This window comes from Blennius ocellaris (assembly GCF_963422515.1).
Source record: "Blennius ocellaris genome assembly, chromosome: 8".
Lineage (NCBI taxonomy): Eukaryota > Metazoa > Chordata > Actinopteri > Blenniiformes > Blenniidae > Blennius > Blennius ocellaris.
The window spans coordinates 21,049,605-21,070,262 of NC_137657.1; the positions used below are offsets into that span (position 1 = coordinate 21,049,605).

At 41.9% G+C, this 20,658-nt stretch overlaps 1 protein-coding gene across 1 annotated transcript; it reads left to right on the forward strand.

Moving 5' to 3' along the window:
* Positions 1-15,913: 15,913 nt before the first annotated feature.
* Positions 15,914-19,654, forward strand: irx2a (iroquois homeobox 2a; the record flags this gene model as incomplete). The annotated part of the gene is made up of 3 exons (XM_080500775.1): positions 15,914-16,277; positions 17,593-17,998; positions 18,780-19,654. The coding sequence occupies exons 1-3, from the start codon at positions 16,038-16,040 to the stop codon at positions 19,652-19,654; spliced, it is 1,521 nt and encodes a 506-aa protein (XP_080356901.1). The 5' UTR covers positions 15,914-16,037.
* Between the last annotated feature and the right edge of the window lie 1,004 nt (positions 19,655-20,658).

The following is a 20,658-nucleotide window of genomic DNA, read 5'->3' on the forward strand; positions in this document are numbered from 1 at the left end:
GTCTTCTACAGCTGAGTGAACAACTTCATTTCAGCTGATGAGTTCAAGCTCAGGTCAGGGCGGTCCTCATCTGTGACATTACAACAGCCACACAATGAGAATTAATTTCTTTCACTCCGAAAACAACTACGTGGTATTGAGACCTAGCTTTTGAGACATATTGCAATTAGGATCAAACAACACGAAGAGGAATTATACGATGGAGTGATATCACTTTGTGTGCACATGTATGTGTGGAACATTTTTTTTGTTTTGTTTTGGGTTTTTTTTTTTTTTTACTTTGTTCGCTCTTGATGTGGCTTTGGTAATGTTGGTCAAATGTAAACAATGATGGCTTTTTTCCAGACTTTCCATACAGTTGACAGATGATTGTTTGGAGTCTGCTTCTCTGTAGTTCCCAGCTCCCCACAAATGAATGCACTGAACACAAACAGGTGAAGCAATCTGCAGTACTCATTTTCACAAAAAGTGGCGCCGGGGAAAGCAAACTTCAAGTAATGTTTGTCTTTGTCTCTGAGACCATCCATTCTGTAGTATGGGTTCCATTTGCATCTAATATTACCACCACAAAATCAAAGAAAAATGAAAACTATTTTTGATTTCTGTATGGTTTGCCATCTGTTACCATACTTCTGACTTCTCCATTGCGAGTCTCTGAGGCATTCTCTCTCTCTCTCTCTCTCTCTCTCTGTCTCGCTCTCTCGCTCTCTCTCTCATTCACAACTATTCATCCCCCAGCACCCAACCGACACCCCCGCCCCGTCCCCCAGGCAGTCAATCATACAAAAAATATACCCAACTTTGAGCTGGCCTCTCAAGCGATACTAGTGTGCAGGCGGCTTCATCAAAATATTTAAAAACAAGCAATAGAAACCTCATGTCTTGAGACCTGTGTGAACTTTTGGTTTGTTCTTTTGTTCCTATGTTTGTGTAGAAGTGACACAACCCCTGCCTACCAAATAACACAGGATTTATTTTGCTGTGTATCCCAACACAATCATGCACACGTTTAGGGTTAAGTGGACTGAAGGCATGGAAAAAGTGAAGTGACTTTTAAATGGGTGAGCATTAATAAATCAGCAGGGTCTTTCAAATAGACTGGGTCTTGTTTTCCACTTGGTGCCTTCTTCACCTGTCTGGCTTTAACAGAAGGAGAGCCAGCATTATTGCAAATAAATATTGGTTTGAATTTATGGCGCTGTCACGGCTCTGTATTATGGTTATTGTTTCAGGAATAGCTGAATCTGTGCAGATTGCGATCTCGGCAAATTAATGGATTGTTCCATAGGGCTGTTGCGAACTGAAGGGTCCTGGTTTGGCGATGGTGACGTGAAGGAATACATTGCATCGCAGCATGGAAGGGCATATTGTAAAATGGGCTAGTGGTGTCCCGCCATGTATGTCACAGTCAGTTTTATCACGAGCATGATGAAACTTCAGTGTCTGTGCGGTTTGAAATAACATTGTGTCTTATCTTTGCTGTGGAATATTCATTGCTGCAATTATTCAAACTTGCACAGCCCCTGTCTGCATTTATGTGTACTGAAGAACAGATATGGTGTATGAAAAGTTATTCACAATTGTCTGTACATAAATCAGCATCACATTATGAAAATCAACACACGGCTACATAAAACCTCACGGTTGATAAGAAAATGCAACCTGCGACGCAGCGCAAAACTCAAGGCATAGGTAAATAAATCCTGCAGTTTCACAGCCCTGCAAAGTTAAATCTGCTTTGATAAAGTTTTGCTTTTTGCTTTTGAGTCTGCACTTCACATGGGGGGGGGGGGGGGGAGAAACCCCCAAAAACAAACAACTAAACAAAATGTAAAAGAGACAAGGAATACAGCCCAGAAGTTGTCTAGATGGAAAGGATAGAGTACATGTCGCCTGTGCTATATCTACCTCCACTCACATGAAACACAAGTTGGGCAAAGCAAAGACAAAGAGCTTGTCTCCTTCAAGCATGAAGGAAGACAGAGAGAGAATATGTAACCATCCTTAAGTAATTTTGTTTACTGGCCATGGCTCCTGTGCACTCGGGGTAAAATCTCTAGGCACTCACCCATCTATTGAACAAAACTCAGCAAATTGGTACCTCAGGTTTATTTCTCTTTGAGCTCCCTCACCTGGGAGTCGGGGGAAGAATTGCCTTGTAGGCCTGAACTGCAAACAGCTTTCTCTCTGATCCGCTCCCTTCGCCCTCACACTATTTGAACTGTGTTTTCCCCTGGCATTCTGGGAACCGTTTGCTCTCTCTTTCTCTGTGTCGAGAAAGAAAAAGACTGTGTTCTTCATACATTTTTTAAAGTCTGGTGTATGTTCCCTCATGCAAACCCAAACACCTACCGTCAGACACACAGACACACTTTCTCCTTGGCGCTCGTCGGTGCTTTCAGGGCAGTTCTGTCAGTACCTGGACGTCAGGTTTTAAAGCGAAAGGTCCGCCGACTTGCCCCAATTTGTAAACAAGTTTGGATGACATGAGCGCATTAGTGTCGGTTCTCTGTAAATTCAGTGTTGAGAAATGCCAAGTACGTGTATAACACAGCACTTTGATGAAGCTGTCATCGATCAATAATTCATTACAACTTTGCTTGGCTCTACAGGCATCTCAATAAGTTTGCTAGCAAAACAGTGGAGAATCAAATGAAAGCAGAAAGCCAAGAAAAAAAGGAAAAACACATGCGTCATGTTTATATTTAATAGCTTTTTTACTTTTGGAAATGCCACAACGTACTTGGTCAGCATGTTTAGACAGGACCAGAGGAAGGAAGGAAGGATAGAAGAACGAAGCGGGAGGAGGGGGAGACTGAAAAACAACTTTGTACAAGCACCTCTGGTTTGTTCACATTTTGTTATTTAGCTCCATAAAGAAAGAGGGGAAAAATGCTTTGGCCACCATCTTGTGGTATTTCCTGCTAATCCCCACAACCTCCTGCTCAGCGGTGGTGCTGGTGGTCCGTGTGTGTGTGTGTGTGTGTGTGTTTGCATGTACATATGTGCACCTGCATGTCTGCTGGGGCTCTAGTTTCTAGAGTGTGTGGCTAAAATCTAAATCCATGCCAGGACAGCAATCCGGTTTGAAAACACAGCTCCTAATCCTTTAACCTTCAGAACAAGAGAAGAGGGAAAAACAGCTGAAGGGCCCCACGTGGTGAGGCAGAGTGAGCGAGACAGACACCCAACTAAGACCAGACCAGGGGGCCACTGATATTCCTTCAGCACCCCCACCTTCTCCTCCAGGGAGGAAAATGGATTTCTATTTCTGGTGGCTTGATATCGCTGATCATGGTTCATAGCCCCCTTTCAGAGCCTGGAGTTAACATCGCGGGCCGATGTCAGGATGCGAACACTGATCAGAGCCAGCGAGATGGGTCCTGATGGCCTTCCAATCTGCCAAAGCTGTGATGGCTGCTTTGCTGATACCATCACAGTAAATTCTATCACTGTCACTCTCTGTTTCTATCCAGAAGCACTCAGACTATGTGTTGGCACATCTTAGTGTGTGTATTTGTGTGTACTTGGCTTTTTTCTTTTTTTTTTTTTTTGCAGCTGTCCATGACTGACAAGTTATCTGATGGCATTGTGCTCAGTGTTATGTACTGTAGCTTAACCTCAATGATGCCATTGCTTGAAAACTCGAGGAGCTGGAATCACAGGGGTAATGACCAACAAGAATATGACTGATATAAAATTGCAGTGGAGGAGTAGCAGGTACACGTAATGGGATACAGCATGAGTGGAAATTGATCCACAAATTTGAAGACGTACGTTATTGGGAACCCAACAATGGGTGCCACTGTCTTATTAAGTAGCAAGGTGGCAAAGTGGATTGTAGTACACTTTCACAAACTTTCACTTTGCAGCTTTATGATAATGAAAACGCAATCCAAGCAGCATGACTCTAAGCAGTAGTCCACGGTTGCATCTTAGATCAAACTCTCAACATGTCAACTTGCAAATCGCCAACATTTTTCATGCTATCAGAAATCCGACCTCCTCGTTCTTTGGCTGTATTGATATTTATGCTGAGTGATAATTCCTGACAATAAATAAATAAAATGTTCCTCCTCTTCTGTGTCTGTATAGCCCCCAGCATATTCCTGGGGCCTCAGTCTCGGAAGCAAAATACATAAACAAGAAAAGATCTGAAGAGACTTAGCCAGGGGCACTGACAACGTGCGCGCACAGACACACAGACAGACAGACAGACAGACACACACACACACACACACACACACACACACACACACACACACACACACACACACACACACACACACACACACACACACACACACTGTATATGCAGTCACCATTCAAGTTCCTCTTCGACACATATATTCATTCACATACTGGAACATTAATGGTCAGTGAGCCAAATGTTTTCAGAAATCAGAGACTCCTATGTTAAGATTTTAATTCTTAGATGAAAGGTACGATCTTCTAAAGACTTTGCTCATGTCACGTTTTACTATTTTTCCCCAAACTTCTGCCAAGCTCTTGGATTTATTACTTACCAAGCTATTTGATTAGGAATATAAGATTGGAGGTTTCTGCTTTGGCTTTAACAAAGTTCTCGAGGGTGCCTTTCAGCTTTTTTTGATGAAGTACTTGTATTTAAATCTGTTTCAAATGTTTTCTTTCCTCGCAGATTTAAATTGAAACTGCAAAACACCAATATGTATACAGGAGTCTAGCATCACACAAAATCTGATAGTTCTTAAGCTTCTTGAGAATCCATCAACACACTGTCTCTTCTTTATTTGATGAACCAACAAACGGGATATCCGGTTAAGTATCTGGTCCTGTCACCCTCTGTAATGACAACTGTTTGTTTAATAATGGGAGATTTATATTTTAATCCATAGTCTAAAGTACAGAAGTGCATGTAAATGACATTATAATCACAGAACTATATCCCTGGTTTTCAAGCACATCATTTGTAATGCTAAACCTGAGTACATTGATCCCAGTAGACCAACATAAACCATGAAATATTCATGAGTTGTTTTTTTAAACTATCAAATGATGACATAAAAAAAACGTCATCTTCTTTACCGAGGATTAAAACCATAGACATTAAAACAAATATCAAATCTTCATATCTCTGGCTCATGTTGAACCATGAATGTTTATCTGTTCATCCATGTAAAAAATATGTTCCCCTCAAGTCTGTTGTTCTTAGTGTATTTCCTATTCATGCTGCTCACTACAAGCCTTCAGTATAATTCACAATAAAAACAGATAAACATTGCGTTCGTTTCAGTGGAAACGAAGACTTCTCCATACAGTGCCTTACATCTCCTGTGGCAGGCCGTTTTCCTCATCCTCCATACCATTAGGGCCATCAATGTTGACAGGATCAATACCTGTGTTTTGGCCCCAGTGCCCCTGCCAGAGATAGCATGTCACTGCTGACAGACAAATATCAGCGCTTGGCCCTGTGACGGAGGGGAAATCGCAGTACTTTTCCGTTAAGATCATCCAACATGGTATTGATTTGCCCCGTGCTAATCATACATCAGAGCTGAAAAAATGGCTCTGAGGCAAACGCTCCATTGTTCACGATTGGGAGATGTAATAAAAAAGAGAGACATTTCTTTTATTGCTTGTAACTCGGGGCTAGTCACATAATCGTGTCTTGACAGGAAAAGACCTGGTTAGATTGAGGTCCATCAAAGTGGTGTTGGGACTTTTTAGTGATGATCCCATCAACTGAGGCAGACTCTGATTACAGTTTGTGTAGATTAATATGATTTGAAAATACCATTATTTCTTTTTTTTCCTTTTTTCTTTTTTTTAATAAAGATTAAAACTTAAAATGAGTACAACAAAAACATCTTCATATTCATTTACACCAAATCTTCAAATAAAATGTCAATGCTCCATTGAAATGAGGTACTCATTCAATCCAGCCTCTTAAAGTTTGTAAGCTTGACCCCATTTACATTCCATATTGAATTTAAATATACATTTTGATGACGGATAACAGTTTCATAAAAATATGTTGTTTATCTTTTAAAGCATGCTTAATAAACTTAAAACTTGTAATTACTTTCTACTTTATTCCTAATCAATTTCACACAAACTCACTTATGATTCTCTGAACAAAATCCAACTCGGAAAAGGACAACAAATATTTAAAATCCATATTTACATTTCTGCAAAAGCTGTCAAACTCTTCAAGCTATTTCCAAACCAATATACCAATAAATCCATCCGGCTGCTTTGAGCTTTGAGTGCAGCTGAGCGTGTTGAAAGTTATATAGTATGTTAAAGGTTAGAAATAAATCTGTTGCTATGTGGAGACGGTGCAATAATTATTTGAGAAGCAGCTTTTCTTGATCTTCTGCTTCCTTCCATCTTTCCTGACTAGTCTGTTATCTGCACTATTTCATCAAAAAACGCACTGATAACAGACTGGAGAACTCAATTGACCTTGGCTGAGTGCAGGAGAGTAGACACTTGTAAAACTGAAGAAAAAAGGGCAATGGAAGCAGTCTAACCGTCTGTCGGTCCATCTGTTTTCACAAATGCTTGCAAGTGTGTTTTTTGTTGCAAATGTTATAATGTAGCTGGAGGTCTGTCAGTCACACTGTGTAACATAGATGTGAGGTCATGTAAGGTGAGGCAGTCCTGTGTTTTAATGTTTTAAGGCTCATTTTACACATGTATTCAACATCTTACGCGTCTTTTTAAGTTAAAAGGAAATTTTATGAGGTTCAAAAGACAAATGGATCATACGACAAATGCTAAGTAGCTGTAAGAGGTTTGATGCAACAGTCAGATTTTCTTGACATATTAGACAAAAGGCAGAAAAACATAAGCAGGAAAAAATTGCAATCTGAAAAAAAACCCCAAAAAACTGTTATGGTGCCACGTGCGGCAGCATTGCTCAGCCTCAGTCATACAGACCTTATTTTTACTTCATTGTACATGTCAGGAGAATACGAATTAAATCATGTCAAAACACTCATTTACATGATACTGAAACTTGAAGTTACAAAGTTATATTGCTATTACATGTCATTCAACTATACAACCTGGTGTCGTGCCACTCTGGATGCTGCCATGTTTGTTCATATCTACTCATCGACTTGTGAATTTACAGAAAAACGATGTCCTCCAGCTGTGTTGTGCATGCACAATGGCAGCCTTTTCAAAAAAGTTTTGTTTTCCCCTATTTACACAGAAATGGAGTCTGTGCAGTTTCAAAACGTTCCATCTTGGGAGCCGTTTTCAAAAATTTTTTTATTTTCAGTGGCTCTGAGCACAGTTTGGACACCAAAAACACAACGAGAGTTGTCTGCCAAAGCCACTATGTCTTCAAGTTATTTGTCAGCTTTAGTTTTTTAATTTTGTTAGCAATGCAACAAAGAGATTTCAAGGATTTTAGACTGAATTTGATACAATAGTGTGAATAACAACGTATTGTTCTTACAAACTCAAAACTAATTTATTACTTCTGTGAAAATCCATTTATACAAAATATTGGAAAAAAACACTCGAAAGTGGTCAAAATCTTAGCAAAATTAAGTTACTGGATAATGTGGGAATTTTTTATTTATTTTTTTTGTCCATTTTACATGCTCACGAATATGACAGGCTGTTAAACCAGCTTCGGAAGTGACTGACAGCTTTGTGAGCAAACAGAGGAGGATGACCCCGACAGAAGCTAGCAGCTGTTGATACAGCAGAAAGTGCCAAATATAAAAATCACAAACCTTTAGCCTGCCACACACAATAATGATTCTCTCCTAACAAAAACTGCTGACCGCTAAATTATTCATATCCACGCTATGAATAAATAAAATAAACAGGCTCTGCTCTCAGTCTACAAATCTAGGAAGTATTTGCCCATTTAATCATCAAATTTTAACAGAAGCTGCAACGCATTGCATAAGCACTCGGGACTCCTGGGACAGTAACAAACTTGACCAGTTGCCAATAAGTGGTAGTGCCTAATTTCCAAGAGCCATTTTCATCCTATCATATACTTTCGCTTCATATAAAGGCCCGTCTCACTGCCTTTGTCCCTCGGTAATTAACTCGGCTTTGTTGTGTATCGCACACATGCACATCCATTTCTAATTAGCATCAGACAGAATGTAGCACCACTGCGCACATTTTAAAACAGCTTAGTGATTTTTCTTTTTTCAACATATACCTAAAGTAGGTAAGTCGATAGAGCGAGTAAATCACTGCTAAATGAATTTAAGTCCACACATGCCTTACAGCGGTTCCTAATGGTTCACTTCTCCACATGTAAATGACCTTCTGTCCTGGATCTTTGATTGCAGATCAATGGATGTTTGTTTTATTTCAACATTCAGCACTGGTGAACCACAATGCCACAGGGGCAAATGTTGAGCAGAGAATTTACAGGTTTACTATTGAGCACTTTGAAACAATAAAGCTGCTAGTGAGCTATTAAACAAACGAGAAAATAAAGTGGCTGCTGTGGACTGAGATTAACATGATAGATACAATGTTGAAGGGTGTAATTATTCTTTACTGACACAAACGTTTAGCCCCCAGAGCGGAACAGTGTTTACCACAAATACTGCCACCACGCTTGACCTAATCATGGGCTGAGATTTACCTGACTGCGTTTAAAATGTGCTAATGCTGATTTCTGTGTTGGAGCGGATATTTCCCAACAATCAACACAATATGCATCTTCATGCGCTTTTATTTGTATTTTTGAGTCGAGAAAATGCTCATTTGACCTCTTTGTGTTATTTGGTCCAACAATATGACTAAATGACAATAGCATGGTGAATATTTGCTTAATAAAACAATAAAAATCTGTTAAGAAATCTTGATATTTCATTTTTTATGCAGGTTCTGATTGATCTATTGCATTTATATGTTATGTTTATTTTTGCAAACCACCTTATTGCAATTATGTTAATCTTTTTTCTACTTATTCAGTGATACAAACTGTGGCGGTCCAAACTACAGTGCTACTCCCAAAAGCAGTAATTAATTGTTTCTGGTGATGTTTGAAATATAACTTAAGGCAGCTTGTGCAGTGAGATCTATTCAGCAGGTTTTTGTCAGCAACACAACAGAAAATGGCCTGCATAAATCTGCACTGACATACATTACTCCCGTAATTGTTTTGGTGCCTGTGGTCGTTGCAATGATCAAAAATTCTATCAATTTTCACAAACGCATTGTGTTCAGCTGTGACTTTATATACTGTTTCCCCTTGATGTGATAACACTGAGAGCCGCTGACCACAGAAATTATTTTATGAGTGAATGAAAGATTTGATGACTGGAAGTCATTGTTTGGATGGCTTCAATAACTCAATCTGGTGAAAAGCTGTTTGGGGAGCATGAGTTCATGTTCTGCTTTACTTCAGAAATAACTATGAATCACACAACAGCCAATCATATTTAATGTCGGGTGGACGTGTATAATCGCATGGTTGAAAGTCGCATGGACTCCACAGGCGTGTACGTTAACGAGCAACCAGACCAGCCGGGACAATAGAGGACAGACTCCGCCATTACTGCCAATTTCTGACTATAGAAATATGGCAATCTCTATATTGTCCTGCCAGAGTATTAAAGCCATGAGTTGCTTTCCAGGTCTTGATTTTGTATGCACATGTACATGGTTGTGCGTGCGTGTGTGTCACATGTATTGAATGCCTGGCACATGCACGCGCGAATACGTGTGCGTGTAAGTTAACGTTCATCTGGCTATAGGTGAGCATGCACATGTGTTTGTGCCACTTGATGTGCGTGTACGTGTTCACATGTGTGCAGTAGCTGGCATGTCAGCTGATGTCCCCAGTAATCCAGCAGTGGGCCTGTTGTGGATTAGTAGCAGGCTCCAGGGGATGGGAATCCCATTCCCGTTTACAGCTCTCCCTGGCAGGAAGAAAGGCAAGGATGCCTTCTCTCTGCTGCCTTCACACCGGTTGGAGCCTGAAGGTGTGTGTGTGTGTGTGTGTGTGTGTGTGTGTGTGTGTGTGTGTGTGTGTGTGTGTGTGTGTGTGTGTGTGTGTGTGTGTGTGTGTGTGTGTGTGTGTGTGTGTGTGTGTGTGTGTGTGTGTGTGTGTGTGTGTGTGTGTGTGTGTGTGTGTGTGTGTTGCCAAGATAATGTGTGTATGTGGATGTCAAATGGTTTCCGCAGAGTGTGAATTATGTGTATGATGTCGTACATTAAATGAAGCTTTCTCCCAGTCTTTCCATCTGTCATCATGTGTAATACACTTTTTGGGGAAAACATTAATTCTCTTGGTTTTCTGGGCTATATCATGTCATCTTGTGACATATGTTGGAGGTGATAGGAAGACGACTTTCGAAAATGTCTGATTTTGAACCCCAGTCCATGGATTTCTGTCACTATTTAATTTTTCCTGTATTAATCAATATGATATAATTTTGTAACATGACATTTTGTAACATCAGTATAAACTGACAAATGCACACTTCTTTTCCCTAAAAGTGATCCAGTTCTTTTCTGAAAATATCCCTTAAAAAATTATTTGATTTCGATCAGTTTTGTCTTGTTGACTCTTCTGGAAGCATGTTTTTGAGCTTTGACACAATTAATGCTACATCTTGTGAAGGCGCGCGCACACGCACACGCACACACACACACACACACACACACACACACACACACACACACACACACACACACACACACACACACACACACACACACACACACAAACACACACGTGGCAACAACATGAAATTACTTCACGATAGGATTTGGTTTGAAGTCATCTGACCATCCAACACAAGAGGTGGCCTCTTGAACCTTGAGATACAACCTTACCTTCTCTCCAGAGGCAGTTTAAATGCCACCTTTCTTCCAGCCAGAGAAAACCTCAGAAAAAGCTAAACTTTCTCTGTGTGTGTGTGTGTGTGTGTGTGTGTGTGTGTGTGTGTGTGTGTGTGTGTGTGTGTGTGTGTGTGTGCGTGTGCGTGTGCGTGTGCGTGTGCGTGTGTATGTGGCTGGGACTTGCAACTCGATAGCACAACAAAAGAGCTGTGGTGGCAAGTCCCCACGCAGACATTATATGTCAGCATCACCGTCATACTGTTAGCTGTCCCAACTGTACAAAGCCATCCTCATTCAGGGCACCTAACCAAGGTCAGCCTGGATTAGCCGTTAGTAACCCTATCAGGTCCAGCACAATGATTACAAAGCCCAGTGACACTGGCTGTCAGCAGACTCTTTCTAGGCAACCCTATCTGCTCGACCCTTGGCTACAGAGCCACCGGAGAGGGTTAGTCCATTTCAAATTGTTCCCCCTTTGTGTCTCCCTTTATTTCCTCTGTTTGATTTTCGGCGACTCATTTCGTTCATCAATCAGCCTGTCTGGATGTGTGCGTGTTTGAAACCCATGCTGCACATAATTCCTATAATTTGTGGATTTTTTTCTCCCTTCTTCCCCTTCCACGGAGCCCATTCTTTGTGTTCATTACTTCTGAAGCCAAGAGCCATCCCACCTAAATCCCCCTCCATCTATCCAGCAGATGAGTGAGCCTTGTAGCTTTATGCTGTACACCCTATGATTTGTTCTCAAATTAATGTTTGTAAAACTGGAACTGTAGGCAGAACAGTCTTGGAATCCTAATATTCTGTCACCCTTTTTTACTTTCTAAGGGTAATACCTCATGTTAGAAATTCTGGACCGGATAGACAATTATTTGTCATATGGAAACTGCACCTTTTCAGATTGCTTTGACACGACTTCATAAAAACCTTTTCACGACAAAGAAGAAACCAAGCACATTGTTCTATGTGTCTTACCAATTGCGACAACATGCCTGAATAAAGCAAAGTAAATACTTGTGTTTTGCCACAAGTACAGTTGTCGTTTTCCCGCTGCTCTTCAAAAGGAATTACACTTCAAGCCCATCGGTTTACTGCTTCACTTCCTGCCCTGAGAACTGTTTTCCCAACATCCATGTCAGTTAGCAGCATGTTAAACAAATCAAACCTAAAGAAAGAGCTGTCGACTGATTTGTTTTATTTTCTCCCTCTCTTTTAAAAGTATCTAAACTAGAACAACAGCAACAACAGTGCTGGCAGCATAATGTATTTGAAGCAACGGTGGCAACCGATGTTCTCCACTTCAGCACATCAGAGGCATCCCTGCTTCAGTCACCCTAAAGGTACCCGTTTACAAAGTGATAGGGCTTAGGGTTTTTAACTCGGGGCGAGGGGCTGATTTCAAACCCCCTCTGCTGCCAAGCACATGGACGGCTGCTGATTAGAAGAGGGTTGGCAGCAGTGGGCAGATGCCAGGCGGGAAGAGAGATGACGGCCTGTCGCCAGTCTGCCATCCAACCCCTCAGCCCTCACCGAGTTACCCCCTCCCTGACTGACCCCTCCCTTGATGTACAAGAAAGGGGGAAAAAAAAGACCAAAGACATTTCTGTGACAAATCCAAAGTGGGAAGGCTACGAACTGCAGTCGTGCATCAAAATGCGGGAAACGTGTTAAATTGACATACATAAAATCGTCATTTCAAAAAAAAAGAAAAATTATCTCAAGAGTTTTGTCGAGTTGTTTTTGATCACATGAAGACCAAATCTGCTCAGCTTACTAAGCAAGACAATGAAAGATCACAATACTGTTTTCCTCCTCTTTCCTTGTGTGCACCCACGCGCAAACATGAGCACACTAACACACATGTACCACACTTTGTGCAAGTTTGGGAAACTGAACATTCCTTCGCCAGCCTCCAGAGGATAAAAAAAAATCTTGAGCTCTTTGAGTGTTTCAAAATTCAGGAGTGGGAATACGGTTAGAGAATATTAGTCACTGTTAACATGAGAAATAATGAAGCCTGCGCCAATATCGATACAAAATCTTCACTGCAAATCCATAAGAAAACATAAAACCTACCCTTCAAACAATACAAAGTTGATGCACTGAAACATTGGTTACTTAAGGACTCAGACACAGACTATTATCATTCTGCTGTATCTCAGACTGTATTGATTTCATACCTGCTCATTGTGACGACATACTTAGGCCATTCTCTGCTACTGATGCTGCTACTGCCACTCACAGTTGCAGTTGCAAAACACACACACACACACACACACACACACACACACACACACACACACACACACACACACACACACACACACGCACGCGCACAGGTTTAACTAATAATAACAGTTGGCAACTTTTAAAGTGTATAAGTATCAAATCATCAATATATGTTTAACACAGTTTGTACATATTCCATCATTAATGTTCTCACCATAACTTAGGGTGAGTACATTATATATATATATATATATATATATATATATATAATTATTATTCGTCCAAACTAATAATAGTTAGTGAAAAAGTGAAAAAAGCTACTTTTTGAAAAATTCTAATTCTCCATCTTTTATTTTCCTACCTTGCCTCTGTCTGACCTGATGATTTTTTTTTGGTATTTTTTTTCTTGCGTCTTACTTTTTTGTCTGTCTTCCTCATTTTTCTGTCTGTATGTCAGTCTCTCCACTCCCATCTCTTATATCTCCATCAGGCTGGAACTAAAATATCCTTGGAGCTGTAGCTTGTCTAAAACTGAGATCTGGAATGTATTCCTATGGAGTTCAAATGCAAAGTTAGACATTTCAGCAGGCCAACAGGTGCACTTTTCACCATGGAAATGAGCACATACACGGTAATTTCCAAGTTATTCACACACATGTATTTACTTTATAATACATCCTTACACGTGTAGACCCTCACCGACCACACTTACAGTTACAGTACTGGAAGTTAGCCCATGGCCTGTGTGTAGAGGAGACAGTGCCCCCTGGTGTGGGCCAGACAGTACTCCCAGTCTGCCATGTCTTGACCCAATCTATTTTGACAGTACTCATTTACTCTTCTGGGATTGATTAGTCCTGCCTGAAAGAGTGAATCCACTTACTTGTGCCAGATAAAGATAAAATATTCAATGAACACTAGAAAAACCCTTCAAATAGTGGAGAAAGAGGAACCTTTCTGGGAGATTTTAAACTTCCCCAGGCTAAAAACAATGAAGTCACAATAGTAAATAATTATCCATGCAGAAAAGGGCTTTTTAGCTCTATTTATTGTGACTGTATTTAAATTGTTAAACCTAATAGGGAACATGACAGGTGTTTAATGCACTATTCAAAACATTTTGCAATATGGAATAAAATGCAGGTAGTTAATGCTGAAAGTTGATTTGAAAGAACTATGATATTTCGCCATAAAAGTGTATCTATGCTGCACAATATGCAGGTTTCACTAGCTTTTCATATACTACAAATAATTGGTTTATCTCCATAACTTTATTAAGTTTTATTTTGTAAACAGAAGCGTTTACCCAGAATAAGTGGTTTCTCCAAGAATGGTATTTCTGACTACATTGGTTGGTGCGTATAAGCTATACCAGACTTATGATAATTATAACCCTGCCGTCGATCATGTCGAGATGGGTATAAAGAGTGAATTGAATGTCTGCTGTCCACATGTTACTTGTGGAATTAGTGACTTTCGTTGATGAGTTAGCAGTATCGTTTTCTTGAAATAGTGCTGGTGCTGTTTACAACGCTGCAGTGCAGGAACAAGCACCTGATGGACTCCCATGCATCCTCTGAACAGATCCCACCTTTACTGTCCGTTCCAGAAACTGCTGTCACAGTTTCAGTGTCTCCCCACGCTTTGTGTTGTATCCCTTTTCTCCAACAGAGGTCATAATGTCTATAATCATAAAGGACGAGGGTGCGCCCCGTTTTGCATGCAGACCCTCTGAAGTGCACGCACAGAGACACTGGCCAATAGTGTGGAGAAAGAAACAAACAGCAAGGCTCGCCGGTGGACGCGCAGTGTCACGCACGCACAATGGAATTGCGCTGGTTGTTCGCTCAGAGTCTATTTAAAGGAACCCCCTCCCATATAGGGAGACAATTACCCAGCAGCAGCAGCTTTATTACTGCTGTTGATTATAATAATAAGGGGTGCGCGTATTTGAGTTGCGCTAAGTGGGGGAAGTTAAGGGGCTGGATACGCCTCCCCCAGGCCGGAGCGCGCACTGCCTGTGGATTGCGCCCCCCCAAACCTTATATTTATGAATGTGTCGCCGTATGATAGACTGACGAAATAACCAGCTGCAAGTGGAGAGCTCTGGCCAGGCTATACACTCTCGCTGGCGGGTCTCTCCTCCTTTCCCTTTTAATTGTTTGTGTGGCGTGCGCAACTTTCTATCAGTCGGACGCATTGAAAATGCAAAAGAAGCCGACGGAGCAAATATTGCCTGATTAAACACGTAATGTTCTGCACTCGTTGCCTTTGCGCTAATATCATTAAACCATTAGTGCAAAAAAAAAAAAAAAAAAAAAAAGTCCACTTAAGGCTATTGCTCGTTGATAAGGAAATAAGTTCGAATTTAAAATGTGCTTTAAACAAATTATTGAGGAGAATTTCACTCAGCTCGGGCAAATAATAAACATTTTTTTTAATGAATTAGTGTAGGTTTACAACCTCACAGTTTTATCCAATTGTGTTTATAAAAAAATAAGTTTCAGAACAACACTAAAGAAGCCGTCTTGGCTCAATAAGAAGCGACCCTACTTTTTTGCAGCGTGGAGTCTTGGTTTTGTTCCGAGTCTCCATTTCTATCAGGCAGAAAGGGGGCGGGGATGGGATATTCAGATGAGCCGGAGTGACAGCTCCAGTTTCCCCCAATGCTCTGTGTGTCTGAAACTCCACTGGCTCCTTCCCTCCTAACTCCTCACTTCATAGTGCTGCGTACTAAAAACATCGGACGCTAGGGGATCAAGACGCATGCCACATTGCCTCTATGTGGGCACTTTAACAGATCTTTCGGGATTTTTTTTTCCCAGTTAGGGGGCTGTGGAGGGAGGCCTTTTTTTTATTTTCACCCTCTGATGACTGTTTGCACGGCTGATTATTGAGTTGATTGTTTATTTTTTGGCCGCTGTTGTCCAGCGCCCTGCGCGTTTTTTTTCCTCCCATTTTGGAATCGGCGACCTATCGCGGGCTCACCAATGTCCTATCCTCAGGGTTACCTCTACCAGCCCCCGGGCTCTCTGGCTCTGTATTCATGTCCGGCTTACGGGGCCTCGGCTCTCGCTGCCCCGCGGAATGAAGACTTGGCGAGGTCCTCCTCTGGCTCAGCCTTCAGCCCTTACCCAGGGTCGGCGGCTTTCTCCGCCTCGGCCGGTGCAGGCTTCTCAAGTCCGCTGTCATACTCCACGGATCCAACGACGGGATTCCCATCTTACATGGTAAATAATCCATACGCGAGTTTACATTACGATTACAGCCTCAGAGGTAAATGCCGGCGTTTGCAAAGTGCGCAAAATGTTGCTCTGGTTCCCTTTACGCTCCAGACGCGATGAGATCTACTCGCCGTGTTTTTTTTTGTGACTTACTAATCAGTTAGTTCTTGCGGAACTTTTTGATTATTGTTCTTTGTGTTGTTGTTGTTATTATTATTTTTATTTGTATTATTATTATTTTTATTATTATTATTATTATTATTATTATTGACTGCAATACGTTAATGTCGAGTGGCCTCGTCGATTTCCCCCCCGCTGTAAAATCTCCAACTCCCTCGGCTTATATGGATTTTAAAAATAGAGCTGCGCATTCTAATGGCTTGGCCAAAGCTTACCTCTGGCTGCGCAGCTAATTGTGTAGAACTGCACCTACATTTCTGTGCGAACGTTAATTCTATGAGGAGAGACTTTATGTGTCATAGGAAATTAAAACACAAGCCATAAATTCAGCCAGCTGTCACTAAAATCACCAGTTGATGGGGTGGCAGACTTTTTCCACTCTCAGCTGAATAAACCGCATTTTAACATGAAACGCATGACTCGAAATGCTAATGTCACAGGGCACTTCAAGCGTTTTAGGAAAGGTGCATATCAAGTGATTTGCTAATGGGATTTGTAATGCTGCAAAAAGGAAGATATGTTAACACATTAGGGTTGCCACAAGAAAACAAAAAGAAGCCGGTGCAAGAATATTGGGGACTTAATGGATGATTACAGAAAAAAATAAATTTCCTTTTTTGGTCATCTTAACTGGTATAATGACAGCAGCTCTGTTATTAGTTAATCCGATAATGATCTTAACCATTAGTGCGAGTTTTTCTGTGGCCTGCCAGCACGCGCCGTAAACATTAAGTGTTGTTGTTTGTTTTGTTTTTTAACTCGACAATCGATCGCATAGAAATATATAGATATTATTGACGGTTTGTTTATAACGAACAATCCACTGCACGTCCATTTCTAATACTGATGTCACGATTGTTTATATTTCTTTACAAATAATTTTGAACTGTCTCCACGTTTTCCAGTTTTTTAAACGTTTTTAAACCTTGCACCAAATAGTTTTTACTATTTGTTTTATTATATACAAATTTACTGTTTGATGATTATTTCATTTTTATATTGATACAAAACATTTATTTGTTTGTCACTTTTATACATGCCACGTTTATGTCACTTTTGTAGGAAATGCAATATTTTATGAGCAATGGGAAACACATGGCAGGTTCTTGACTTTTTGTCCCCCCCCCCAACTTTTATTTAGTCCTCTCCATACGACGCGCACACGACGGGCATGGCCGGGGCATTAAGTTACCACCCGTACGGTAGTCCGGGGTACCCCTACCAGCTCAACGATCCGGCTTACCGCAAAAATGCCACCAGGGACGCCACGGCCACCTTGAAGGCCTGGCTGCAGGAGCACAGGAAGAACCCGTACCCGACCAAGGGAGAAAAGATCATGCTGGCCATCATCACCAAGATGACCCTGACGCAGGTCTCCACATGGTTCGCCAACGCCAGGAGGAGGCTCAAGAAGGAGAACAAGATGACCTGGGCGCCTCGGAATAAGAGCGAAGACGAGGACGAGGACGACGGAGACGGAGAGAGAAAAGAGGTGGAGCGATCTGAAAAGAACCTGGACAACAGCGAGGCTTCAGCGGAGGATGAAGGTGGGATATGAACCGGCGTTCGAGCCAATAATCACTTTAACACCTCAATTAATGTGGGCAGGAGAGGTTGGCTCTTTTTATTTATCTGTGCCATTTAAGAATTTCCACAGTAAAAATGTCAAGAAAGATCATTTAGATCCTAAAAGTTGTTTTCAGATACTGCAGTGTTATATTTATGATTATAGTCTTTACGCACAAGAATGAACAGGCTTCACGTACCGCCTCGGTAACCACGTTGATTGGTATACATTTTTAATGAAAACGAGTTTCTAAGACTCAACGCCACACTAAATGAACTGTTAGGAGGGACATTATATTTTCTTTAGCATGATTAATGGCAGGTCACTGGCTCCAGCAGACCCATAACACAGAACTCCTGAGTGGCCTCAATAAAATTTGAATATTAATGTTACTCCCATTATGACATTTTTTTGTATGATTGAGGGGGGGAAAGAAGAGCACAATTGTCGACGCATGGAAATCGACTTTTAATCGTAGCCTACTTTTTTTTAAACTGATATGGCGTAAATAATAGATGGATTACTTATTCAAGCCTGGCTGGTTGTGAAGCATTACTGATCAGTTTTCAGTGCACACTCTTCTGTTTATATTTGGACTCTGTGACTCTTTCTTTCTTTCTTTCTTTCTTTCTTTCTTTCTTTCTTTCTTTCTTTCTTTCTTTCTCTCTCTCTTTCTTTCCTTTCTTTCTTTCCTTTCTTTCTTTCCTTTCTTTATTCTTCTCTTAGTCTAACTATTTATAACTTCCCCCCGTTATTTCCAGGGATCAGCCTGCACGTGGACACCCTGACGGATCACTCGTGCTCCGCGGAGTCTGACGGGGAGAAGGTGAGCTGTGTGGGCGAGCTGGGCTCCGAGCAGTCCGGCGACAAATGCGACGAAGACAGCGAGGACCAGAGCCGCGAGCAGCGGCAGCCGCTCTCACCCAAACCGGTCACGTCGTCGCCCCTGATGGGCGTAGAAGCGCCGGTCCTCGGTCACCCCCACCACCACCTCCACCACCATCATCTGCACCACCTGCACCACCTGCACAACCAGCGCGAGGACCTGGCGCGCAGCCTCGTGCATACCAGTAAATCCTCGTCTCCATGCCTTGACAGCAGAGCCACGCCGGGGGCTTCCCAGAACCCCGCGGTGAAGCCCAAACTCTGGTCTCTGGCGGAGATTGCTACCTCGGACCAAAAGCAACAGCATCAGCAACTCGGGCAACCGAGTTGCCCCTCCTCCAGCGGACTCCTCACCCCCCCGACGCCCTCCACGACGTCCCCGACAGCCACGTCCCCCTCCCTCTACCCGGCCCCCTCCATCCTTGGAAGACCTATTTATTACACTTCTCCCTTTTACAGCAATTACACAAACTATGGCAACTTCAGCCCCCTGCAGGGCCAAGGGATCCTGCGCTACACCAATTCATCCGGAGTGAGTCTGGCTGCGGCCGCCGCTGCCGCCGCCGCTGCTGCTGCTGCAAACGAGGGTCTGAGCTCCTCTCACCAGGCTCTGGAGGCCAGCACAAACCCCAAACACAGGCCAGACTCGCCCCTCGTTAAAAATAACCCGAACCAGATTGTTGTTGTCGAGCAGCAGCAGCAGCAGCAGCAGTTCAGACCCGCAAATTTAGAAGCGAAGAAAGGTACGTAATCGACGTGATGCGGCCAGATCCAAACAAAGTCACAGCTCACCAGAAGTTATTCTAATGTAGTGTTGAATCTTGGAATTGTACTCAGACACTGGGGGGGAAGTTGCTCCACGGTGGAAGCAAATTTAGATCACTTGTCTCCAATGCAAATCAACTGGTTTTCTCGTGTCACTTTCAGGTGTCAGTGGTGTGGCACCATGGGACGATTTAGCTGTTCCTGCCTCATTTAAATAAAATTAAGGCTTTATTCAAGAGATCTTCCCAAACAGACAAGGAGTATTATTTGAATCTTGGCAAAGTGACACTTGTTTTCATAGAAAATGTGACTTGAGGACATTTTACTGCGCGAAGCAAATGGAAGCATATTATGGCCTACATGTGTTTTTTTTTTCATTGCAGTTTTTTTTGGGGAAAAGGTCATTTGTAATTGTTGCTTATTTTTTCACATTTATGTGTATTTTTTTTTTTATCTATCTGAATCTCAAGAGATGTTTGAGGCTTTTGTTTGCAACTTGTTTGCTTTGGGAAACAAGCTTGCTTTAGACATGACACGCCCGTTGCAAAAAACCTAAGAGAGTATACCTGCAGATAAATATTAAATCTGAATCTTCGACTTCGTCAAACTTTACACACACACACACACACACACACACACACACACACACACACACACACACACACACACACACACACACACACACACACACACACACACACACACACACACACACTGCGCGCACGAGCATGAAGACATGGTGGCAGCATGTGAATTCAATAAGCAGAGAAATGTTGCCATAGCTTTGAGCTGGAATCCCATTTTTTAACGTTTGTGCGCGTGTGTGTGCGCAAGCGTGTGCACAGTGGGCCTCACACCTTATCTCCCAGCTTAGGATAATTAGAATTACACCGGGTCAGCCAAAAGCAAACAAATTAGTGAGTTTGCTGTGCTCACTCACAGTGTAACTTCACACCTTCAAATGTCACTTTAGTTTGTGGTGGTTTCTTT